Source organism: Pipistrellus kuhlii, unplaced genomic scaffold (assembly GCF_014108245.1).
Source record: "Pipistrellus kuhlii isolate mPipKuh1 unplaced genomic scaffold, mPipKuh1.p scaffold_m20_p_23, whole genome shotgun sequence".
Taxonomy (NCBI): domain Eukaryota; kingdom Metazoa; phylum Chordata; class Mammalia; order Chiroptera; family Vespertilionidae; genus Pipistrellus; species Pipistrellus kuhlii.
Window position 1 is genome coordinate 10,493,090 of NW_023425522.1, and position 26,417 is coordinate 10,519,506.

At 37.8% G+C, this 26,417-nt stretch overlaps 1 protein-coding gene across 7 annotated transcripts in view; it reads left to right on the plus strand.

The window, feature by feature from the left end:
* Positions 1 to 26,417, plus strand: part of RABEP1 (rabaptin, RAB GTPase binding effector protein 1) — an 87,630-nt gene that overhangs the window by 53,745 nt on the left and 7,468 nt on the right. For 3 of the 7 annotated variants that reach the window (XM_036452016.2, XM_036452014.2, XM_045586635.1), the window contains 8 exons: positions 289 to 424; positions 3,659 to 3,837; positions 5,852 to 5,983; positions 11,104 to 11,571; positions 12,820 to 12,924; positions 14,633 to 14,749; positions 20,477 to 20,575; positions 24,602 to 24,742. In XM_036452016.2, the coding sequence (XP_036307909.1) occupies positions 289 to 424; positions 3,659 to 3,837; positions 5,852 to 5,983; positions 11,104 to 11,571; positions 12,820 to 12,924; positions 14,633 to 14,749; positions 20,477 to 20,575; positions 24,602 to 24,742 (1,377 nt within the window). The remainder of the gene's footprint in view (positions 1 to 288; positions 425 to 3,658; positions 3,838 to 5,851; positions 5,984 to 11,103; positions 11,572 to 12,819; positions 12,925 to 14,632; positions 14,750 to 20,476; positions 20,576 to 24,601; positions 24,743 to 26,417) is intronic. The other 4 variants (XM_036452015.2, XM_045586636.1, XM_036452018.2 and 1 more) reach the window with 4 other exon arrangements.

The following is a 26,417-nucleotide window of genomic DNA, read 5'->3' on the forward strand; positions in this document are numbered from 1 at the left end:
TTCTCTTTCATCGATGTTTCTAGTTCTCTATCCCTCTCCCTTCCTCTCTGTAAAAAAATCAATAAAATATATTAAAAAAAAAAAAGATAAAATCAACATATGTTTGTGTAGCTCTGGAAATACAAATTGGAACTACCTTTTTGAAAAGAAGGTATAAAACTTATGTGCAATCTCCATTGTATAGTTACTCTCGTGTTTTGATTATGGATAATGCCTACTATTAGTTATTCCCCCAATTTCCTATATAAGTGTGTAAATTTTAGTTTAATAGAATGTATCTTCTTTCAGGTTAAAGAACTGAATCATTATCTGGAGGCTGAGAAATCTTGTAGGACTGACCTAGAAATGTACGTAGCTGTTTTAAATACTCAGAAATCCGTTCTGCAGGAAGATGCTGAGAAACTGCGAAAAGAATTGCATGAAGGTAAATATATATACTATATATTTTTTATCTTAGTTTCTAAGAGAACTATGATACTGATGAACAAAACAGTAACAAATCTTAAAATGCTATTCCAACATATTAATGATTTAATTTAAGCTTTCGCAGTTGGTTTGAATATTCCCATGAAAATCTGGAGATTTGAGGTCTGCTAAAGATAGTTAGATCATTAGTGGGTTCTCTTTCTTACAGGACCCAGTGATAACTTCACGGGGCATGAGCTCTTGGCTGAAAGATAATGGGGCTGGGAACTACTGCTTAAACTGTTTTTGCCCTGGACGCATTTTGATGGAGATGGATTAGCAAAAGTGATGTATACAAATAATGTATTCTGGTGTTCTTTAGTAACATCCCTGTTTATAAGAGATAATTTTGATATCACTAGTTTGGTAGCAGAGAGGAGATGCAGAAATTGACTATTTTCCCAGGACAAAGGAAGAAGGCTCATCTTTTCCTCATTTAAGTAAAAATATACTTTTGTCTTTAATTCTTCTACTGTTCCTGTACACTTGGGGTTCTTAACTTTTTTGTGTCATGGACTCTTGGGAATTTTGTGAATCCATTTAAGAATAATGTGTTTAATCCATAAAATACATAGGGTTATAAAAGAAACCAATTATATGTGGTATAGTAATGAATGTGCTATTGCAATAATGCATTAAATAACAAGTGATATAGTAATGAATTTGCTATTGCAATAATAAATTAAATAACTAGTTCTAGCAGGTCTAATAACATAATTTTGAAGTATTGATGAGCATAAGTTTTATATATATATATAAAATATCAATATAATATATATCTTAATATAAAGATATCTGTGGCTTCTGTTGGTGATCAGGTCATAGGTATTATTATATTTACTGTGGTTGGTTTCCTACATTAATTGAAGGAAATGATAAATTTCAGTTAGAGTAGCAGAACCGGTTTGGCTCAATGGATAGAGCTTTGGGCTGCGGACTGAAAGGCCCTGGGTTCGATTCCGGTCAAGGGCACGTACCTTGGTTGCGGGCACATCCCTCGTGGGGGTGTGCAAGAGGCAGCTGGTCGATGTTTCTTTGTCATTGACATTTCTATCTCTCTATCCCTCTCAATTCCTCTCTGTGTAAAATCAATAAAAAAATATACATTAAAAAAAAATTCAGTTAGAGTAAGTAAAAATCTAATTTCCCCCCCTCATCCAATTATATGCACTCCATTGAAATCTTATATTTGTTTCAGGCTATGCTAGAAACACATTTATTTATTTTTTTAGTAACACATTTTAATATGCAGGTTTAGTTCTATATTGATAGAGTCCTACAATGAATACTTTTAGGTATAGCAAATGCTATGAAACATATACTCTTCTGTAAATAATTTAGGTTTGCAAATGAGTTTTTTTCCTAAATAGTAGAAAGCTGAAATAAGTGTACAGAATTATTTCATAAAATGTTATGAAAATAACTCAAAGTTCGAGCAAGTGTTTGGCTTTCAGGAAACATTTTTCAAATGTGCTGCTGCAGTGAAAAAGACATCCAAACTCTGAAAGGATATATTAAAAAAAAATTGTTATTGCTATTTAAACTATGTGCCCAAACTTTCCAGAAATAGTATAAGATTGACAAACTTTCCTAATATATCTGGAAAAGTATCTGAGTATGTGGATAGAGTAATTTCCATACTGAAAACTACCAAAAATAGTATTTGAATGAAAAGAAGACAAAGAGTAAGCAGCAGCCTAAATTGGTGGAATTAGATATACAGTACAACCAAATTAGTACAATTGCATATCAGAGGTGCTAGGATTGGAATGTGGTAGGAGGCAGCAGTGTCACAGATAGGCTTCTTCGAAGTTGTTCTTTCTTTACAATTATTTTTTGATTTTTATTGAGGTCAGAGAGGAAGGGAGAGGGAGAGAGAAACATCAGTGATGAGAATCACTGATTGGTTACCTCCTGCACGCCCCCTACTGGAGATTGAGCCTACAACCCAGGCATTTGCCCTTGATTGGAATCAAACCTAGGACCCTTCAATCCACAGGCTGATGCTCCATCCACTGAGCTAAATCAGCTAGGGCCAAAGAAGTTGTTCTTAAGTGGAGTTTTGGAAGATTGGTAGGTATTTATTTGTTAATGATGAACATAATATTCAAGGTCATTTGCTTGTGGTACAGCTACAGCAAGGTAAGGAAGTGTAGCATGCAAAAGAAGTGTAGCATGCAGAAGAAGTGTAGCATGCAAAATGTGAAACAGGAGAGGTAGGTGTGGACTACGCCACACCTTAGGCTAGGGATTTTGGATTTTATCCTATGGGCAGAAAGGAGCCTCTGAAGGGTTTTAAATCTTTTTTTTTTTTTTAAATAACTTTATTGAGATGTAATTTGCATGCCATGAAGTTCATTCTTTTAAAGTGTACAGTTCTAATTTCAGAATATTTTTTTTTATTTCCCCCCCAAAATTCTGTATCCATTGCCAAACATCCCCTATTCTCTTTTCCCTCCCAGTCCCTGGCAACCACTAACCTACTTTCTATCTCTATAGATTTGCCTATTCTGGATTCCTGTATAAATAAGATTATATAATTATGGTCTTCTCTGAAGGGTTTTAAATTTGCAAGTGATAATATTAATTTTGCATTTTAGAAAGTTCAATTTAAACAGCAGGGTGGAGGATAGAATAGAGACGGTAAGAATGATGGCAGGAAGAATAACAAAGGGACTGCTGTTGTAGTTGTCTAAGTTATGATGGCTGATCTAAGGCAGAAGATGGCTGTGTCATACTGCACAGGAGGCAGCGTTAGTAAGTTACTGTTTCATTAATCAGCTTCTGAGGCAAGAAAAGTCAGAAATGTGAGTTGTCTCTTGTTTCTTGCTTAGGTTGAGCTGATAAATATCAACAATACCAGCATTTACAAAGATTCTTTGACTTAGCTTGAGAGATCAAAACTAAATGGGCTAAGAAGGATTCCTGGGTAACAGCTTTATGAGTAGTTACTAAACCTTTGATGTTTAGAGCAACATTGCCCAAAGTATATTCCCTAGAATAGCAGTCACCAGCTGGTGGTCTGTGGACCACTGGTGGGTGGTCCATGAGGTCCGAAAGATTGGCAACTGCTGCCCTAGAACATTTGTCATGTGATGGCACTGTGGCAAAAAATTTTTTGTCAAAGAAATTTGGGAAATGCTGTATTGCCTATCATTGAAATTCAGGGTTTTTGATTGGGGGATTTTTATAGTTTGCCATCTTTTGGAGCAAGAGCGACAACAACACAATCAGTTAAAACATACGTGGCAGAAGGCCAATGACCAGTTTCTGGAATCTCAACGTTTGCTGATGAGGGACATGCAGAGAATGGAGATTGTGTTAACTTCAGAACAGCTCCGACAAGTTGAAGAACTGAAGAAGAAAGATCAGGTGAGTAGCATTTTTATAGGACTTGCTTGCTTTGTTAATAATGCATTCTCACTCATTCACATACATGTGACTGCATTACTTTATGTATCTTAGAGACTTACTTAATCCAGAAATAAGGTGATATATGCCATTTCAACAAACATAGGTACATTTGAGGGGTTTTGTTTTTCAACTTTAGAAATGGCCTTATCTTGAGGTCACATGTTTAGAAATGATCTGCTTCAGAATGCAGTATGCAACAGTGCATATTTCTGAGAAATTATTTCTCTATAGTTCTGTCCAGTTTTCCTATGGCTCTTGGAGTATGTTAATCCAGGCCAGGTAGAGAGTAATGGCCAGTCTCTTATTTCAGAGTATAGGCACTTAGTCACCACCCCTCTTCCATATACCTCACTTCTCATGTGCTCAGTCACATCAGGTTATTCAGAATTCTCTCAGATGGCTGCCTGTGCCCTGTACTTTTGTATGTATGTCCTTTTCCCCTGGAAGCCTTGCTTATCTGCTCTCACAGAATTGGCAAACTTGTATTACTGAACCTTTAGGATCCAGCTGAATTTCTGGCTCCCTCAAATGAAATCAGTCAAAAAAAACCATACTTGTATAGTATTGCAATTATTTGTGAGTTTGTCTCTTCCCTCTAGGCATTAAAAGTACCTTACTCATTTTTGAGTGAATGACTACATTTACTTCAATAATTCCTTTGGTATTTCATATAAATTTTTGCACTTTTTAAAAAAGATTTTTAAATTGATTTTTAGAGAGAAGGGGAAGAGAGCAGAGAGAGAGAGAGAGAAACATCAATGTGAGAGCCAAACAATTGCCCACCTCCTACACAGCACTCACTGGGGATGGAGCCTGAAACCTGGGCATGCGCCCCAACTGGGAATCCAACCAGCAACCTTTTGGTACATGGGCTGACACCCAACCATTGAGCCACACGGTCAGGGCTGTATATCTATCTATCTATCTATCTATCTATCTATCTATCTATCTATTTTTATTGATATTTTACAGAGAGGAAGGGAGAGGGATAGAGAGTTAAAAACATTGATGAGAGAGAAACATCGACCAGCTGCCTCCTGCATAATCCATACTGGGGATGTGCCCACAACCAAGGTACATGCCCTTGACCGGAATCAAACCTGGAACCTTTCAGTCCGCAGACCGACGCTCTATCCACTGAGCCAAACCGGTTTGGGCTGTACATCTTTCTAATGGTAAATAATACTCCTGTTAATTTTCTACAGTGATCTGAAGGACTGTTCTATGCAAAGTTTCTTTCTTGGATCATTTGAAGAAGATGAGAGGCTTGCTTTCTTTTTCGAGAGAGGAAGGGAGGGGGAAAGATGGAGAGACAAAAACATTGAAGTGAGAAAGGCACATAATTGGTTGCCTCCTGCACATGCCCTGACCAGAGCCAGGGATTGAGTCTACAATGAGGTATATGCCCTTGACCAGAATTGAACCCAAGATCCTTCAGTTTGAGGGTCGACACACCATTCCACTGAGCCAAATCAGCCATGGCCAGTTTGCTTTCTTTTGTTTCGCCTTTCACATGGAAGCTATTTCCTGATTTCTTCCTTTTATTACGGTTCATATTTTGTGCCTATAATATTAAAATGTTTTGCCCAGCATAGTTTAGTGTTTGAGCATTGATCCATGAACCAGGGGGTCACGGTTCGATTCCCTGTCAGAGCATATGCCTGGGTTGCCAGCTCAATCCCCAGTGTGGGGAGTGTAGGAGGCAGCTGATCAGTGATTCTCTCTCATCATTGATATTTCTATCTCTCTCCCTTCCCCCTTCCTCTCTGAAATCAATATATATTTAAAATATATAAATAAAATATTTTGTTTTGACAAGATGCCCTTAGATGTGATTACAAAAACTTAAGTGTCCAGTTTTCTCTCCTTATAAAGTTCTTGTTCATTTTTGTTTTGAGCAGTTAAAGAATTATAGGAATCATTAAATGTAGATTACTGGGTAATGTACATTATTTTTCTTTCTAACTTTTAGGAGGAAGATGAACAACAAAGACTTAATAAGAGAAAGGACCACAAAAAAACAGAGGTTGAGGAAGAAGTGAAACTACCAGTAGTGTGTGCTTTAACTCATGAAGAATCTTCAGCACAGTTATCAAATGAAGAGGTATAGTGAATCTGTAATTAAAATCATTGTATGCATGATGCTACCATTTTAGCTTCTCATACATTTATCAATTACATTGTTCATATGGGATGTGTGAAACTACTAGCTGAAAATGAAATAAAATGATATCTACTTTCAGTCATTCTTATGTTGGTATAAGTAGTACTATTTGAAATGTGTTGCAATTTCTCTCATAGTCTCTGAAATAATTTAGATGTTCTTTTATCCAGTGGTTCCAAAATTAAACCATTAGAAGAAATCTTTAATATCTGCAATATTTTTATATGAATAGTTAATGTTGCTAATACATTGAGCTTTTTGTTTAAAAGAGATTATTTAAACACTCAACTCCCTATAGCATATAGGAAGTATTAACCAGTATTAGGTCTTAAAGCCCTGAGAATAATATTAGGTGAGGTTTGGCAGATTGTGGTGGGGCAGGATAGAACATTTCAGGTATTGGGAATGGATGGGGTGGAGGGACCTGGAGCTGGAAAGTGTAAGGTGGTGTTTTTATGGCCTTGTTACCTTTCATCCACAGTGTGGACAGGCCTCCTCATTAGGTTTTCTGTCTTCAGCCTATTCCACTCCCTTGCACCCTCAGCATTACTGGCAGATTTATTTTTCTTTCTTCTTCTTCTTTTTTTAAATTTCTTTATTGATTAGGGTATCACATTATTGTCCTCATCCCAATTTATTTTTCTGAAGTGTAGCACTAGTCAGGCTACTCGCCTACTCAAAACTACCACTGCCTCCCATTGCCTACATAATTAAGTGTAAATTCCTCACTCAGATAGCCGAGGTCATTTATGTGCACTCTGTTTTAGCCACATTGATTGTCTTCTGCTACACTCCCCACCTTGCATGGTGGTTTCTTCACCTGGAATGCTTATCTCCCTCTGCTTTTCTGGTATTGAAATCCTTCTGTTTATTCTTCAAGACTCATGCTGGTATCCCCTCTTCAATGAAAGAAATGCTTCTCTCACTGCTTTTAGGATAAAAACTGAAAAAGGAACCTAGCTTGGGATACAATTATTTAAAATGTTTAAACACTCAGCTCCCTATGGCATATATGAAGTATTAACCAGTATTAGACAGTATTAGATGGTTGAAAGGACCTTCTAGCCTTACTGTGCTGGCCACTTTATCCCAGCCAGACCTTTCTACTTACTGCCAGTGCTCACATGCCTTGTTTATACTGTCGCTGCGGTTTAGAATTTCAAGCTCACTTTCCTACCCCTGCCTCCTTCCGGCCTGCTGCAGCAATTTCAGTTAAATTGGATTAAGGGTCTTACCCACTTTCAGAGGTGTTTTTGTTTAGTTTGCAGATTTACTCTGAGTCATGAATATCTTCCTGGTAGCTTATATTTCCAAATTTATGGATTGTTGACATTTTAAGAAAAGTTTTCAATCCTGTCAGACATTGAAAAGTATGATGTAATTGTTTTTCTGCATTCTTTGTTTTGAATCATACACTGAGGACCACTAGGCCTGATTCTGCTATTTTTTTTTTTTTAATAGTTAGATTCCCAGGAGACTGTCTCAACTTTCGGGTACTGCCAAATATTATGTGGTTTCTGTGTCATGCAGTCCTGTGTCCAGGAATGTTTGAAAAAGTTTCAAACATTTCCAAAAATATTTTAGCAGCAATATAGGAAAGGGAGATTTTTTGTGATTTGCAATGAAGCCTTTTTAAATTTTTTCTTTAAAAATCTATGATATATTTTATATAGCATTATTTCCTGACATTTGAAGTATCTTTTAGAGTCCAGGCGTCTTCAAACTACGGCCCGCGGGCCACATGCGGCCCGCAGAGGAGTCTGATCCGGCCCGCCAGGTTTTTTGGGCAGTGAGCGCAGCCAAGGTGTTACAGTAGGAATTAGTAGTTCATATAGTCCGGCCCTCCAGCTCTCTGAGGGACCGTGATCTGGCCCCCACTTTAAAAAGTTTGAGGATCCCTGTTAGACTTTCAGATCTGATATTTTGAATATTTGTTTCCAGTTGAGAATTAAGACAATTTAACCTGTTGGTTTAAAGTTAATATGGAATCCTTTGGAAACTTAGTCATATTTATTGATAAAAACGTTTAAATTTGTAGGACATCATATCTTTAACCTTATGCTTAGAATATGTTTTTCTCACTACAATGATATATATGTTCATTATAGAAAACTTGGAAAATACAGAAAGGTATACAAAGTAAAAATAACTGGTAGGCAATTCTGCTCAGAGATAGTCTTCAATAATATTTTGCCATATACCTCTCTTTCCCCTCTTTTTCTGTTTTTATTCCCAAAGTGTTTCTATTTGCACTTTTTAAACATAATCCAGTTATAACTCTACATAATGTTTTATATATCATTCTCCTCCCTCACACTTAAATCTGTTTTTAAAGGTTTTGACACATCAGTAAATGTTTTTTGTTGTGTTTTTTTTTTTCCTCTCAAAAAAGGCTTCATATTTCAGCATGTAAATGGACCATAATTCCTACTGATTGATTTATACCCAGGTTTTAATTTGTAAAAGTCACTGAGTGACAACATGGAGAGGTCAGTGCCAGGGAAAGAAAAGTTTAATGGCATTCACATTCCTCTTAGAAATGAGTCTTGGACCAGCATATGTGGTACACCAGGTGAGCCACTTGGGGAAGCAGCAGAGCTGGTCATGAGGCAGAACAGGAGCAAGGGCAAAGCATGCCCTAGAGCTGTTGTTGTTGTTTTTTTTGTTTGTTTTTTGAGGAAAAGGGAAGGGTAAACAGCATCCCATTGGCTAGTTTGAATGAGTCTAGTGGGCTTTGGGGTAGGAGAAATACTGGCTTGGTGTGTAAGAGTCAGATAAAGGAATTAGTTGGAGGTATTGACTCAGGATTAGTTGATTTGTATATGAAAGGCATGTTTGCGGGCAAGTTGTATATTCTAGGAATTGACTAACGTGGGAGGGGCAGTCTCTCCTTGGCCAGTAAGACCCTATAATGTCAAAAACATTGTAAAATGTAGAAAATAAAAGTACACTATTTGCACCCTGATATAGTATAGTCAAGTTTGTTCCTTGTCCCAAAAATGTATACACACTTTAATTATTAATTCTAGTGAGTTAAATCTGAAAAGAAACATCAATTGAGCTATCAGAAAAAATGTGTGTATACATTGTTTATGGCACCCTATATAATTCTTTTTGTACAAAAATCATATGAACTTACCTGATTATTTTGTTAGTATAAGTTTGTGGGAAAAGAACTGCTGAGTTTGAGGATGTAAACATTTGTAAGGTATTAGAACATACTGTTGAATCATCTTTTGGAAACACCACAACAGTTTACACTTCTCCTGGAAGTGCTCCTTATGCTGTTACTGTCATGGCAGTCTGCTGTTTTTCTGTCCCAGTTCCCTTCCCTCTTTGTCACAGCATTGTATGTGATAGCATTAGCTGTTAGGCTCCTTCGTAGTTCACAGAATGGGTTCCCAATTCTTATTAGGATACTTCTTTGGGACCTTTGCCCAAATATGTACTTAATATGTACTAGATTTATGTTCCTTAGTCATCTGAATTTCACAGAGGAAAGAAATCAAGAACTTAACATAAAAGTTGGCAACTATTTTACCAAGTAAGGAGATTTTTTTAGACATTAAAAAAATTTTATTCCACAATCTTTTTTAATTCATAAAAGGAAGGATGTTTAACAACAAAAAGTAGAAAGGCTATTATCTTAAAATAAAGGTTAGTACTTTAATTTGAGTGCATTTAGTTTCAAGAGAAACTTGCTACATTTTCCTTGTTTTCTAACCCTCACTGGCTGTGTGATTGCATCACGGAATGGCACTGGCGCCCTTTTTCACTTTGAGAACGTGCTGGACCACATTTTTAAAAATTGAGCTGAAATTCATGTAACATAGAGTTAACCATTTAAAGTGCAGCAGAGCCGAAACTGGTTTGGCTCAGTGGTAAAGCGTCAAGTCTGCGGACTGAAAGATCCCAGGTTCGATTCCGGTCAAGGGCATGTACATTGGTTTTGGGCACATCCTCGGTAGGGGGTGTGCAAGAGGCAGCTGGTCAATGTTTTTCTCTCATCGACGTTTCTAGCTCTCTATCTCTCTCCCTTCCTCCTCTCTGTAAAAATATCAATAAAATATATATTTAAAAAAAAAGTGCAGCAGAATTTAATATTCTTACAATGTTATTCAGCCATCACCTCTGTCTAGTTTCAAAATATTTTCATCACCACCAAAAAGAAGACCCTGTATCCATTAAGGAGTCACTCACCATTCTGTTTTCCTGTCAGCCTCTGGCAGCCACTTGTTTGTTTTTGGTCTTTGTGTACTTATCTGTTGTGGACATTTCACATATTTGGGATCAAACGATATATATAACTTTTGCATCTAGCTTCTTTCGCTTTGTGTACCACATTTAACATGTTAATTACATCGTGCTTGAAACTTGGTTTCTGGCTTACCACATTACCTTCATTTCACTTCTGCCACAGTTACTCCTTCCTCTCTCCATCCCCAGAATGTGTTTTTCAGAGTTCTGCTCTTGACCCTCTCATCCTACAGATTATATTAGGTGTTCTGATTTGCTGCTGTGATTTGAATTATCATTATATGATGGTTACTCCCAAGTCTCTGTCTAAAGACTTAAATGTCCATCTATTGGATGGGCATTTCCACTTGGATATACAACAGGCATCTCACAGTCAACATACTCAGCACTGAATTTCAGCAAACCTCCTCTGCTTATGTGTGGACTAAATTCCTTTCCTTGAGCTACCTGTTAATTTACAAGGTCACGTTTTACAATATTAAATACAGTGTTCTGGTAGCCTGTTTACTTGTTAATTTTTCATGAAGCCATAAGCATCTTGAGGACAGAGATTGCTCACAGTTGTATCCTGAGTTCACAGGATGCAAGTTGTGTCTTGCTCACAGATGAATCCCAAGTTCCTGTTTTTGTGCCCAGCAAGCAAATAGAGGATACTCAATAAATGTTTGTTCAATAAATAGTGAAGGTTACACACTAATGATTATCATGTGTAACGTGGTATAGTTCTTTTAGTATATGGTAGTTTTCCATTTTGAAAATACAGAGAATTTTCTAATGTGACAATATGTATTTTCACATTTCAGGAGCATTTAGATAGTACCCATGGTTCAGTCCATTCCTTAGATGCAGATTTACTGTTGCCATCTGGAGATCCATTCAGTAAATTGGACAATGACATGTTTAAAGACGGACTCAGGAGAGCACAGTCTACAGACAGCTTGGGAACCTCAGGCTCGCTGCAATCCAAAGCTTTAGGCTATAACTACAAAGCAAAATCTGCTGGAAACCTGGATGAATCAGATTTTGGACCACTAGTAGGAGCAGATTCTGTGTCTGAGAACTTTGATACTGCCTCCCTTGGATCACTGCAAATGCCAAGTGGGTTTACATTAACCAAAGATCAGGAAAGAGCAATCAAGGCAATGACACCCGAACAAGAAGAGACTGCGTCTCTACTCTCCAGTGTCACCCAGGGTATGGAAAGTGCTTATGTGTCTCCCAGTGGTTATCGCTTAGTCAGTGAGACAGAATGGAATCTCCTGCAGAAAGAGGTGAGTTATCTTTTTCTCTTTTCCTCCTGATCACTTTGAGCAGTACTGGGTAACTCCAGAATTTATTGTTCATTCAGAAGATAGTCCCTGGAGCCAGTACATGTACATGCGGTTAGCAAGTGGATATTCACCTTATTGTCTGACCCTTGTCATAGTCTGCTTTGGCTATTCCAGGTGATTATGATGAAGGAACTGACTAGCTAATTGCATTCAGCGTGAACTTTCTACCTGCAGTCATACCTCTGAAGTGGAGCAGTCTGCCTGAATAGCGTAGCTAAGTTTAAGTTAGAGGAGCCTGAATTTGCTTTGCTTTGCAGTTTCTATAATCTCAGTGTATTCCAAGATTCCTAGCTTTCATTTTTCTTTGATATTTGAAGTGCAAATGCTTGTCAGCAGTAGATGCTGAGAGTGAATTTAAGGGGAGGCGGTGGGAAATACAGGAAAGAAAAAAAGGCAACTTTTAATGAGGTTAATTTTTCTTCTAATAATATTTGTAAATTCAGAAGTAATATAGGAAATAAAACCTGTAATATTTACTTGCATAGTGCTTTACAGATTACAAAGCCCTTTCACATACCTCATCTCTTTGAGCTTCTTGATAATAATGAGGCAGTCAGGACATTCTTGTCTCCAATTTACAGGGGAAGAAACTAGCTAAAAAGATCAAGTGACTTGTTTAAGTTTCCCCTTTGACTTGGCAGCAAAACCTGGGTTAGAATACAGGTTTTCTGACTTCCAGTGCTTTCTTTTACCCAGGGTTACTTTTCTTTAAAGGAGCTGTCAATCAGTAAGTAGAACAGCTTATTAAGCCCCAAAGAAACTTTTCTTCTCTACATGTGAGAAGGTGCTACTTAACAGTTTCATACCTCCTTGGTAATCGGAGCAGGTGAAGTGGGTAGTTGGCACTGGTTCCTCCTCCCATTCCCTTCATTGGCTGGGTTTCAGTTGTGAGCTCCACGGTGTAGTACCTTCTGCTTGCTTTGTGTTTTCCTCAAATGTGGTGTTTTGTGGCACTTAGTCTCTTGGTGGTAAAGTCATGTCCCTTGTTTTGCTTTCGTACTTGTAACAGCTTATGACTTTTTAGAATCCAATTCTATGTTGTAACTTCTTGCCTTAAGTACCTGAAGAAATTGTTTATTCCTTGTTCTACTTTGAGTAACATTGGTAAGATTGTGCATGTGTTCCTCACATCTGTGATGTAGAATTATTTTGTTCTGCCTTATAAGAGGTGATTTTGGTGCCCTTCAGGTACATAATGCTGGAAATAAACTTGGTAGACGTTGTGATATGTGTTCCAATTATGAAAAACAGTTACAAGGAATTCAGATTCAGGAGGCCGAAACAAGAGACCAGGTGAGTTTCTTTGGGTATGCCAAATTGGTAAGCTGTGGTCGTTTTCATTGGAAGTGCAGGATTAATTTGTTTTCCCCTCCATTTGCTTTATGAAGTACATCAGTCTTGTTAAATATGAAATAATTTAGTACATGCAATGGCAGTTACATCTCCAGTGGGAACACACTAGAACCTCTGCTTCTATGTGTCTTTGCTTTATCAGCATCTCATAGGTCAGCTCAGCTCTTTCAGAGACACTGATATATCCTTCCTACGAACTTGCCCCTTCTGCCCAAGGCTTAAATTTAAAAGTGATACTATCATGAGTATGTAAACATGGAACATTAATTGAATATTATATTAATCAGTATTTGGAATCTTCATTGCTTATTGCCTCTATTTCTTGTTATAAATTTGTTGAATTAATTAGGTTAATTTACAGGGTCACAGAAATTAAGATTAGGTTGATCTGGTATACTGAAATTGACAAGTACCTTTTACAAATATAGTACCTAATAATGAACTCCTCGGTAACACTTAGAAAATAATGTGGAATTCGTAAGAGTAGGCTTGTGAAAGTATATGTAAAGAAAAGATACTTTTTTTCCTTATATTTCCTAATTATTCTTTAATTATTATGAAGATTGTTCCCTTTGTCTTCAACATAAGTTTAGGCATATTAGAATGATGGCTTAATATTTTCAAAAGCCATTGGCATTGATTTCCTTCCTATATGCTTTTTTCATAGATGGTTGAAAAGTAAATTCTAAAGCTGTTTGTGAAACTTAGGTTAGCTTCTAATAGTGTGGTGTTGGAATGGGCTATCTTGGACTGCACAGTCATTTCAGTAGACATTCAACTGTTTGGCATTTTGCTGAATCCTGGGTATTCGGGTACAAATAGAACATAGTACTGACTGCCCATAAGGAGCTTTCAGTGTTGCTAGCCAAGCTATCAGTTCCATATAGTTTGTTCCTGAGATGTATTACACACAGAACTAGTGGAGGGACAGGAACATCTAATTTTACTTTGGGCTCAGTTGAGTAACACTTGTGGGTAACGAGTTAAATTTCTTTTAGAACTTGAGTAAAAAGTAGGGGAAAAAAGTGAGGAAAGGGTGTTGAAAGAGAGAAAAGATGTACAAAAGAGCAGAGTTAAGAAGGAAAATTATGTGTTCTAGAAAGTATGAATAGTTCTGTGTGGTAAAATAATGGGAGAGGAAGTTAAAGAGATCATGATGACATCACTGAGGGAGAGGTGATGATTGAAGGGATTTAATTTGACTCTGAAGACTTTAGGAGACATCTAGGGATTTTAAGTAGGGAAATGGTAATGTGATTAGACTTCTGTTTTAGAAAAAATGTCTGATGTTAGTATGGATTGTAGATGGGAGGCAGAGGATATACTAGTGTCCGAGAGGCCGGTGTCCTAGCTTAGAGGACCCAGGAGGAAAAAGATAATGTATGTGAAAAATGATTTGTTAACTGTAAAGCAGAGTATATTCATCCAATTAAGTCCTTTATCTCTCTCTCTCTCTCTCTCTCTCTCTCTCTTTCTCTCTCTCTCTCTTTCTCTCTTTCTCTCTCTCTCTCTCTTTTTTCTGAATTGACAAATCTATGATTTTTTTCAGAGAAAGAAAATTAAATAAAAAATTTTTGGAGTTACAGATTTTTTTCATTTTATAAAAGAATTCTAGTACTTCCTTCTAATTGACATTTAAATTATATAGGTGAAAAAACTACAGGTGATGCTAAGACAAGCAAATGACCAGTTAGAGAAGACAATGAAAGATAAACAGGAGCTAGAAGACTTCATAAAGCAGAGCACTGAAGATTCAAGTCATCAGGTAAATGAGGGTTTTTAGAATGTGACCCATTGGTGGGTGACTGGGTTGTTTAAATAAAAAAATTATGAAAACTAAATAATGTTTTTTTCTTGCCCTGAAGATTTGGCAGTTCTGTTTTCCCTCTTAACTGTTTTTTTCTGGTATCTGTTTTGTAGATTAAATAAAAACAACAAAACTTTTGAAGTAACAGATTAATGAATACCAGGAGGCTGATTCTCCTTTCCCCTTTGTTTTTTATTTGGTTTTCTGCTGTACAACAAACTTGCAGACAGAAGAGATACTAATTATCTTTTTTTTTTTTTTTTTTTTTTTACTTTTTAAAAGTATAGTGTTCATAGTATAAAAACTCAGATATACCAGAACTAACATACTTGTGTAACCATATCAAAATCAAGTAATAAGACATTAGCTAGTACACCAGAAACCTTCACTTTCTCCTTCCCCAGAGGTAACCATTGTCCTAACTTCTAATACCATTAGATTGGTTTTGTCTCTGTTTTAATTTTATTTTGTTATTTTAACAAATGAATCATATAGTTTATATTCTTTTGTGTCTGTCTTCCTCTATTCAACATGTGAGATTCTTACTCAAGATGCTTGTAGCAGTATGCTTATTTTCATTGTTTATAGTTGTACTAGTATATGGATATATTACAATTTATATATCACAGTGAGCATTTGGATTGTTTCTAGTTCTGGCATACTATAAATAATTCTATTTTGAAATTTTTGTATAGGGCTTGTTGAACAAATTTCTGGTGGGTATATGCCTAGGTGTGAAATTCCTGGGTTAGAATGTTCAAAATGTCTTTAGTAAATACTAAGGCCAAAAAGTTTTGCAGTGTGTTTGTATGAATTTATACACTCACCAGCAACATGAGAAGAATTCTTGTGGATTACAGTCTTGACAAACTTCATTTTGTTAATTATTTTAATTATAGCCATTTTGTTGGGGTGTGAATAGTATTTCATTGTGGCTTAGTTTGCATTTCTCTGATGACCATTGAGGTAATTTAACATTTTCATGTTAATTGGCTACTGGGATATCATTTTGTTTGTGTGTAAGATTCCTTCTCAAGTCTTATGCTAATTTTTTCTATTGCATTGTGTTCTTTTAATTTTAAAAAAGTTACTTGTTTTTCTGATTTGTTAGTTGTTTTTGTAATCCTCACCTAAGGATTTTTAAATATTAATTTTTAGAGAGTGAAAGGGTGGGGGAGGGGAGAGAGAGAGAGAAATAGAGAAGGGAAGGAGAGTGAGAAAACATTGATGAGAGAGAGAGAGAGAGAGAAAGAGAGAGAGATTGACTGTCCCCTACACACACTCCAAACGGGCTGGGGATGGAACCTGCAACCCACATGTATGTGCCCTTGACCAGAATTGAATCTGTGACTCTCTGGTGTTTCAGCTGATGCTCTAACCATTGGGAACACCAGCCAGAGTAGGAGTTTTTTATATAATCTTCTTGGTGTCTTTTAGTGATTTGTGTTGCAAATGTCTTCTATCTATATCTTGTTTTTATTATCATCATCATGATCATTATTTTTTACTCAAGATGTTTTTAATTGAGGAGAAAGGGGAGGTGGGGGAGTGAAGAAGATAGAAGGGGAGAGAAACATTGATGTGAGAGACAGACATTGATCAGTTGCCTCTTTTATGTACCCGCCTGGGGCTCGTACCTATAACCTGGGTATGTGCTCTGATCTGGAATAGAATCCGGACCCTTCAGTGCGTGGGACAATACGCCAACCAACTGAATTATCTGGCCGGGGCCTTATTTTCATTATTTTAATGGTGGTTTTTAATGAAAAGGATTCTTAAGTTAATGTAGCTAAATTCATTGATCTTTTCTTTATGATTAGTGAATGTTGACCCAGTTTTTAAAAGAATGTTTTCTTACCTTGGGGTTATGAACATGTTTGTAATACTGTTTGGTTATGATGAACTCCTTTAGCTTTTCTTCTCTGAGAAGTTCTTTATCTGTTCTTTGATTCTAAATGATAGCTTTGCTGAGTAGAGTAATTTTGGTTGTATATTCTTGCTTTTCACCACTTTGAATGTTTCCTGTCAATCCCTTCTGGCTTGCAACGTTTCTGTTGAGAAATCTGCTCACATTCTTTTTTTTTTTTTTTTTTTTTTTGAGAGAATGGGAGAGAGAGATTTGTTGTTCTATTTATTTAGGCATTCATTGGTTGAATCTTTTATGTTCCCTGACTGAGCAGTGAACCCAAACCTTGTCGTATCAGGATGATGCTTTAACCAACTGAACTACTGAGCCAGGGCTCAGCCAACAGTCTAAGGGTATTCCCCTCTAGGTAACTAACTGCTTTTCTCTTGTTGCTTTTAAGATTCTCTTTTTGGTCTTCAACCTTTGGCATTTTAATTATGATGTGCCGTGGTGTGGGCCTCATTGGGTTCTTGTTGTTTGGGACTCTGCATTTCCTGGACTTATATATCTATTTCCTTTGCCAGGTTAAGGAAGTTTTCTGTGTGTGTGTGTTTGTTTTCAATAGGTTTCAATTCCTTGCTCTCTGTCTTCTCCTTTTGGTATCCCTTTGTGGCAGATGTTGGTACATTTGACTTTGTGCCCTGAGGCCCCTTAAAGTGCCCTCTTTTTTTGGATTCTTTTTTTCCTTTTGCTGTTCCAATTGGATATTTTCCACTACCTTATTTTCCAAATTGCTGATTTGATCCTCTGCTTCATCTCATCTGTTCATTCTCTAATGTACTCTTCATTATAGTTATTGCATTTTAAATTTGACCGGTTCTTTTTTTATTTTCTAGCTCCATTTTTGTTTCCTATCTCCTTGTTGAAGTTCTCAGTGAGTCCATGTATTCTTCCCCTAAGTACCTTGAGCATATTTATAACCAGTGCTTTGACCTTGGCACTTGGTAGATTGTCTCAATTTTGTTTAGTTCTTTTTCAACAGTTTTTTTTTTTTAATATATTTTATTGATTTTTCACAGAGAGGAAGAGAGAGGGATAGAGAGTTAGAAACATCGATGAGAGAGAGTCATCGACCAGCTGCCTCTTGCACACCCCCTACTGGGAATGTGCCCGCAACCAAGGTACATGCCCTTGACCGGAATCGAACCCGGGACCTTTCAGTCCGCAAGCCGACGCTCTATCCACTGAGCCAAACTGGTGCTGGCAACTTTTTCAACAGTTTTGCTCCATTTTTTCATTTGGAACATGTTCTTTGTCTCCTCATTTTGGCTGCCTCCTTGTGTTTGTTTCTATGTATTAGGCAGAGCTGCTGTGTCTCCTGGTCTTGGTCAAGTGGCCATATGTAGTAGGTGTCCTATGGGGCCTAGTCTCCCTGGTCACCTGAACCGGTTGCTCCAGGTGTGTCCCTTGTGTGGTTATGTGTACCCTCCTGCTGTAGTTGAGCCTTAATAGCTGTAGGCATGTCAATGGGGAGATTAACTCTCGGGCTGTAAGAACTGGGCATGACTACAGCAGAGGAGCTGTTGTGCAGGGCTGACCCTGTGGAGCAGGATTTGTTCTAATGGGACTCTGGTCATGTCAAATCTGTTCTTTGTGTGTGTCATTTGTGGAGGTGTCTTGGTGGTGCTCTGGTGTGGTCTTAAACTGGCCAACAGGGTTTGTTGGTTCTAGGGACTCTTGGGAGGGGCTCTGGTGCAGGTTAAAGTCAGCTGCTGCCTATACCCATCCCTGGTATGAGCTACAAAGTGATCTGTGATGGTTGTCACTTGTGGTGGGCTTTGAGGTGCCTGGGAGAGGCCAAGCTGGGAACCATAGCTGGCTGCCACTAAGGTCCAGCTAGGAATAACTTAGCAGGAGGTATGGGGCAGGCTGAGGCCTGAAGCTGCTTGTGAACCTTTGAGAGATTTTAGTAAAGTTGTTCTGGGTTTGGGGTATTGTAAATGAATAATACATTTTCTAAAAGTCTTGTATGTGTTTTTTGTTGAATATGTGGACTCATTTCTCTTGAGTATATCTATGAGTGAAATTAGAGGTTTTGCTTATTTTTTTTGCTCTAGTAGCAAGCTATTTCCATTGGTTATTATAGATGTTAGACTTTCACAATGCATCTGACTTTTAAAATCTTCTGTATTTTCTATTTTTGGCCTTATTTTATTTAGGTCTGTGTTCTGGTTCACACATTTTCTTTTCAAATGCATCTAATCTGTTGAAATCCATTAAATTTTCAATTTAGGTAATTTTTTCAGTTTTTTAAATCCATTTGTTAATTTTTAAATTTATTTTTGTTTTTTGGTTAATCCTCATCTAAGGATAATCCTCCCCCATTGATTTTTAGAGAGAGTGGAAGGGAGGGTGGGGGGAGAAAGAGAGGAGAGAAACATCGATGTGAGAGAGATACATCAATTGGTTGCCTCCTGCACATCCCCCGACCTGGGTCAGTATTGGGCCTGCAACCGAGGTACATGTCTTTGACTGGGAATTGAAACCTGACCCTTTAGTCGGCAGGCCAACACTCTAACCACTGAGAAAAACTGTCCAGGACCATTTGGTAATTTTTTATTGTTTTCAGTTCTCTGAAAAAATTTCTATCAAATCTCCAAACAGATCAAGTATATTTTAAAGTCTACCTCTAATAATTCACATATTTGATTTCATTGTAAATCTGTTTCTGTTATGTTTTTTAATCATTTCCTCTTATTTTTATCATATTTTCTCGTGCATTTTTACTTGAGTGGTAGACATTGTATATGAAAAATTGTTGAAACAATACAAAGGCATTTTCCTTATAAGAGTCAGGCAATTAATGGTACTAACAGTCCTGTATCACCTTAATTATAAGGAATTATAATTATAGGAAGTTGTAAAGGTTGTATTATTTTAAGTTCTTCGTTACCCTAAGCAGGCGTCTTCAAACTACGGCCCGAGGGCCACATGTGGCCCGCAGAGGAGTCTGATCCGGCCCGCCAGGTTTTTTGGGCAGTGAGCGCAGCCGAGGTGTTACAGTAGGAATTAGTAGTTCATATAGTCCGGCCCTCCAGCTCTCTGAGGGACCGTGATCTGGCCCCCACTTTAAAAAGTTTGAGGACCCCTGCAAGGTGTGGTCCTTTGGGGACCCAATCTAAAGTGCAGTGTTTACCAAGGGCCTCTTTGCGAAGTGGATCCTGGACTCCCAGACAGTCTGCTCAGCTTCTCAGTGTCACATCTGTGTCTTTTGGATTTGGTACATTCTTCTAGAGGAGAGTTGTTCCAGATGCTGCACTCAACACTCAGTGTGCTCATTCTGGATCTGGGCTCCGTGATTTTTTTTTTGCCTTATTTTCCAGTGCCTTCAAGAGTACATGTCTTCAATATTTTGGTCTCATTTTCTTAATTCTTGATAGAAAGGTGGTTTCCCATTATCCAGATCACTACTACTGGAAGCAGAATTCAGACAATATTTTAGCTGTGTAAACAAATTTATTTTGATTTATTTTATAATTTTTAAGATTACTATTGGTGACTAGGTCACATGGATTGATATCTGTGGCTAGAGGCCCATACGTTTGCTCGTGTGGCAGCACGTGATCCTGGGGACTTGGGCACTGCTTTGTGATATCTGAAAGGCTGAGGCTTTGTACGCAGCAGATGCTCACATACCTGCTGATTCGTGGGTTACAACAATTAATACATAATCCTGTACATTAAGTAAGCAGAGATGGAAGGGTTAGTTTCAGAATAACCAGTTTTGTAACTGCTATTTTTTGTACATGCCTTTTTTTTCTTTTCTCTTTTGGTAAAAGATCTCAGCACTTGTCCTAAGAGCCCAAGCATCTGAGGTTTTACTTGAAGAGTTACAACAGGGGTTTTCCCAAGCAAAGAGGGATGTTCAGGAACAAATGGTAAGTTAACATTTAAGTAAATGTTAAGTATGTTCAATATAGTTCTTTTTGTTCTATCTTGAAATCATCTTTGATATGACTTTATCTCCCAGGCCAAAATATGATTACTGTTATGTTCGCCAGGGCCTATATACAGAACATTAGTAATGGGCAAGGTCATGTAGACATTATTATGTAAAGACATTTAAAATATATATATATATTATTGATTTTACACATAGAGGAATTGAGAGGGATAGAGAGCTAGAAACGTCAATGAGAGAGAAACATCGACCAGCTGCCTCTTGTACATCCCCCACTGGGGATGTGCCCGCAACCAAGGTACGTGCCCTTGACCGAAATCGAACCCGGGACCTTTCAGTCTGCAGTCCGACGCTCTATCCACTGAGCCAAACCGGTTTCGGCAAAGACATTTTTTCTTTTTAAGCCCTACCTCCTGACGCTCCAATATTCTAATCTTTCATTTTTCCGATTTCAGAAACTTAAATCAAATAAGCTGTGAACCACTATTTAGTTTTCAGTTCCAAGTACAAACTAAAATTTGAAATCTCTCAGAGCCCTAGCAGGTGCAGCTTATAAGTAGTCATGCTTTTCCTGGACAGCGAATTTACCTAAAATAACTTCATTAATTGTCCACGAGTTACAATAAAGCATGCTTATAAATCCTGCTGTGGCCCTGGGGAACTTTAAGAAGGCCATTCATTTTGAGATGGTTGGGTTAAGACAGCTTCTTGAAGAGTTGGCTGGAACCTCTGCAGAATAGTTCCCCAGATTTGGACCTCCTCTGTCATCTGACTCCCATTTGTCTTATTTCTTTTTTCTCAAAGTTGGGGCCCTGCATCTGATGGCCTTTTGTAAATTATAGCATTGTTGGTTCTGCTGGGATGGTCCTACAGAGCTACCTCTTGTCCAGCTCTTCCAGGGATGACCAGAACAACCTCAGGTTGCATGGCAGTGGTTTCTTTTCTTTCTTTCTTTTAATATATATTTTTTTATTATTATTGATTTTTAGAGAGAGAGGAAGGGAGAGGCATAGAGAGAAACATCACTGAGAGAGGAACATCATTGATTGCCTCCTGTATGCCCCCTACTGGGAATGGAGCCTGCAACCTGGGCATGTCCCCTGACTGGGAATAAATTGGTAACCTCTTGGCTCCTGGGTCGATGCTCAACTGCTGAACCACACTGGCTAGGAGGGTTTCTTTTTTGTTGGCCTTGGGTTAGTGTCTGAATGACCTTTAAGCTAACTTCTAAATCCTAGCCCTGCTCTGTTTCATACTTGTAATTGTTTCTCAGTCTCTTTCTCTTTCATATTATATATGCACATACAAGGTGGGGCAATTAGACTAACAGTTATTCGTATGGAAAAGAATACAGTAATTAATGATCCTATATAATAAACTAATATGCAAATTGACTGAACAGTAGAACAACCGGTCACTATGATGTGCACTGACCACTAGGGGACATACACTCAATGTAGGACTCACGAGCCAGAAGCCCAGCTCACAGCTGGCAAGTGCATTGGCGGTGGCGCGAGCCTCTCTTGCCGCCTCGGCAGCACAAGGATATCCAACTGTGGGCCTAAGCTGTGAGTTGGACATCCCCCAAGGGCTCCTGGACTGCGAGAGGGCACAGGCTGGGCTGAAAGAAACAACCCCCCACCCTGTTGAGTGCACAAATTTCGTGCACTGGGCCTCTACTTCAAGAATAAACTATTTTGCATACTCACACCTACTTTTGTCCCACCCTGTTTTTTGTTTTTTTTTTTCTTAAGAATATTGGCTCTGCCCTAGCAGGTTTGGCTCAGTGGATAGAGCGTCAGCCTGCAGACTGAAGAGTCCCAGGTTCGATTCTGGTCAAGGCATGTACCTTGGTTGCAGGCTTAATCCCCATTAATCCCCAGTGGGTTTTGTGCAGGAGGCAGCTGATCAATGTTTCTCTGTGGCCAATGTTTCTAATTCTCTATCCTTCTCCCTTCCTCTCTGTAAAAAAAAAAACCCCAAAACAATAATATATATATAAAAGAATATTGGCTTGGGTACATATTACCTTACTCTAAAGAGTTTTTTTATTTTATTGATTTTTGGGAGAGAATGAGAGAGAAACATCAATGTGAGAGACAAACATCTATAGATTGCCTCCCATACACACCCTGACTGGGGATGGAATCTGCAACCTGGGTATGTGTTCTGACCGGGAATGGAACCCACAACCTTTTGCTATATAGAACAATCGATGCTCCAATCAACTGAGCCACCTGACCAGAGCTGTATGTATATTCTGAATAATTTGGAATTAAGCTGTAGGCATCATATACTCCTAAATATGTCACTGTGTATTTCCTAAGAACAAAAATGTTCTATGTAATTATAATGATATTATAATAAATAGACCCTTAAACAATTTGGAAATTTGGGCCACCGACTCTAGCACAGTTGAAAATCCATGTACTTAACTTCCGACTTCCCAAAATATAACTACTAATAACCTACTGTTGATTGGAAGCCTTATAAGTAATACCAGCAGTTGATTAACACATATTTTGTGTTGTATACATTATTTACTATATTAAAAATATTTTTTAAAAATTGATTTGAGAGGAAGGCAGATGGAGAGAGGCAGAGAGATAAAAACATCAATAATAGACAATCATTGATTGGCTACCTCCTGTATGCCCCCCACTGAGGATTGAACTTGCAACTGTGGGCATGTGCCCTGACCAGGTGTCCAACCGTGACCTCCTGGTTCATAGGTTGAAGCTCAACCACTGAGCCACAAGGGCTGGGCTGGAAATTTTCTTATATATAAAAATGTATAAGTACTAAAAAGTTTCACTTTCATTCCTTACCTTTTTCATCGTTATCATCCATTCCCATATATGATCATTTAAATTTGTCTTTTTTTCTCTTTACAAAAATTAGCAAATATGTACATATTCTTCCTTCCCTTCTTTCATAAGTTAAAGGTAGCGGGATGCTAATATTTTGTTGTAAATGGGTTGTAAGTGAGCATAAAGCAAAACTGATTTTGCTTTATCTTTATAAGAGCCGATAGAATTAACCAAAGTTTATGCATGACTCTGCCTGCTTGCCAGCAGCCAGTTTGTCTTTCAGGATGCAGTCAGTGGTCACTCCTGAAATGTTCTCTGACCCTCTCCCCTAATTAGGTGCTCTTTTGTCCTTTTTTCACTGCTGGGCCCATTCTGTCCTAGCACTTGTATTACGGTTGGTAATCTCTGATTTACTTACCTTTCTGCACTATGAGCTTCTCCAGAGCATCTGTCTTTTATTCGTCATGAGTATCAAAATGCCTAGCAGAGAGGAGTAGCTGCTAAATAAATACTGGGTGTAGTATAATCTACCTTTATGTGTTTAAGGTAAACGACATACTAAAACAAATTAAATACTGTTGTGGGATTTTATCTTATATAACTTTTATATTGATACAAATTCATACGAACTACCTAAGATAGTTTCCTATATTGTCAAGCAGGAATAGGAGCTTATTCCATTTTAAGAATGAACTACTTAAGGCTCTTTTATTTCATAAACATATATCCTCTTGATGATGTCTAATATTGGGTGTTCTTGGCTCATTCACATTCTTGAGCTTGAATGTAGATACTTGTAATGGAAAATGAAGATATTGCTTTTGGTTTCTCTCTACTTCCTGTTGAATGCATGCTGTCAGGAAAGAGGAGTCTTGTACTGAATGCTCTATTTGATACAAGTCTTAATTGTCAGACACTTCCATCTAGTTGGAGATACTGTTCCTTCTGAGTCCAGGATACGGGGAAGAGTGTCACAACTTTTAGGCTTTTGGTAGAAGCAGTGTAGAATGAGTTCAAATAACTTGATCATTGCCTGTCCCCTTCAATGTATGTAAATACTGCAAGTCAGTCTATGAGGTTTATGCACCCTGTATCCTCAGCCCTCACTTGGTTTGGCCTTGTGTCTCTGGTATAGCCATCAGCAGATAGGATTTTACCGTTCTGCCTGTGATTAGTATCTGTTTCTATTTTAGGCAGTGCTGATGCAGTCACGGGAACAGGTTTCTGAAGAGTTGGTGAGGTTACAAAAAGACAATGACAGTCTTCAGGGAAAGCATAGCTTGCACGTGTCATTACAGCAAGCAGAAGACTTCATTTTACCAGACACTATAGAGGTAACTTAATTTCCACCTGCTCAAAAATGCAAATAAGCACATTTTCTGAAATGTTTATAAATTCTTTTTTTTTAAAAAGAGGCTTTATTGAGATATAATTGACATACCAAATACATTCAGTGGTTTTTAGTATATTCTCATATATGTAGCCATCACCACAATCAATTTAGAACATTTTCATCACCTCAAAAAGAAACTCCTTACCATTTATTCTTTCACCCCACAGCCTTAAGCAACTACTAATCTACTTACTATCTATAGATGGCCCTGTTCTGGATTGTCACATGAATAGAATCAGTTTTTTAAAATCCTCACCTGAGGATATCTTTGTTTAAATTGATTTTAGAGAGAGAGAGGGAGGAAGGAAGAGAGAAAAACATTGATAGGTTTCCTTCTGTACCCATCCCTACAGGGATTGAACTTGCACCCTGGGTATGTGCTTTGACTGGGAAACCCATCACCTTTCGGTGTACTGGATGATGCTCCAGGGCTGGAGTAATACAGTTTGTAGTCTGTTGTGTCTGGCTTCTCACATAGCATACTATTTTCAAGGTGCATTCATGTCATAGCATGTATCAGTTCTTAATTCCTTTACCTATTTGTCTATGATGGACATTTGGGTTGTTTAATGTTGTTATAAACATTCACATATAGGTTTTCATATAGACATGTGTTTTCATTTCTCTTGGGTATAAACCTAGCAGTGGGATTGCTTGGTGGTTAATTATTTGAGGATTGCTCCACATCCTCACCATTTGTTTCACTTAAAAAATATTTTATTGATTTCAGAGAGGAAGAGAGAGGGGGATAGATAGAAACATCAGTAATAAGAGAAACATTGATCAGCTGCCTTCTGCACCCCTCCTACTGGGGATCGAGCCCACAACCCAGTCCTGTGTCCTGACCAGAATCGAGCTGGGACCTCCTGGTTCATAGGTCAGTGCTCAACCACTGAGTCATACCTGCTGGGCTTGTTTCACTTTTTGAGATAGCCATCCTAGTGCGTGTGAATTCTCCCATTCTATGGATTGTCTTTTTCTTGATGGTATCCTTTGTAGCACAAAATTTTTAAATTTTGAGATAGTTCCAATTTACTTATTTTTTCCTTCCATTGCTCATGCTATCAGTGTCATATCTAAGAATTTTCTTTTTGCCAAATCAAAGGTCTGAAATTTACTCTTGCAGAACCAGATTGAGAATGCACCAGAAATGAAATGTTTGAAGGGGTCACTTGCCTGCTTTTGCAAACAGCAGACCACTTAACATCTGTTATATTTTCCCTCTTGGCAGGAAAGATTCCTCTCTTTCATGGTCTCTAGAAGACTTATTATTCTTATATTAAAAAAAAAAAAAAGTAAATCCAAGAAGACTTGAAGGATGTAACCAGTCTAGCTTTTAAGCCTTGATTCTTAGACTAGCTTCAGCAGTAAATCTTATGAAATACTTAACAGTTTTTTACCTTTCCCCCTGCACTGTTCTTTAATGTATATACATGTTAGTTATCTAAGAATCCCAGTTTTTGCTTTATAATTGCTTTAGGATATCATTGGGAGGACTTCAAAGAAGACAGTTAAAATTTAGGGGAAAAAATGAGATTTTAGCTGAATTTATTATAGCAAATGGTGATCACCTTAGAAAGCCATTCTTTGCCATACTTGCTTCTGGGCTAACAGTA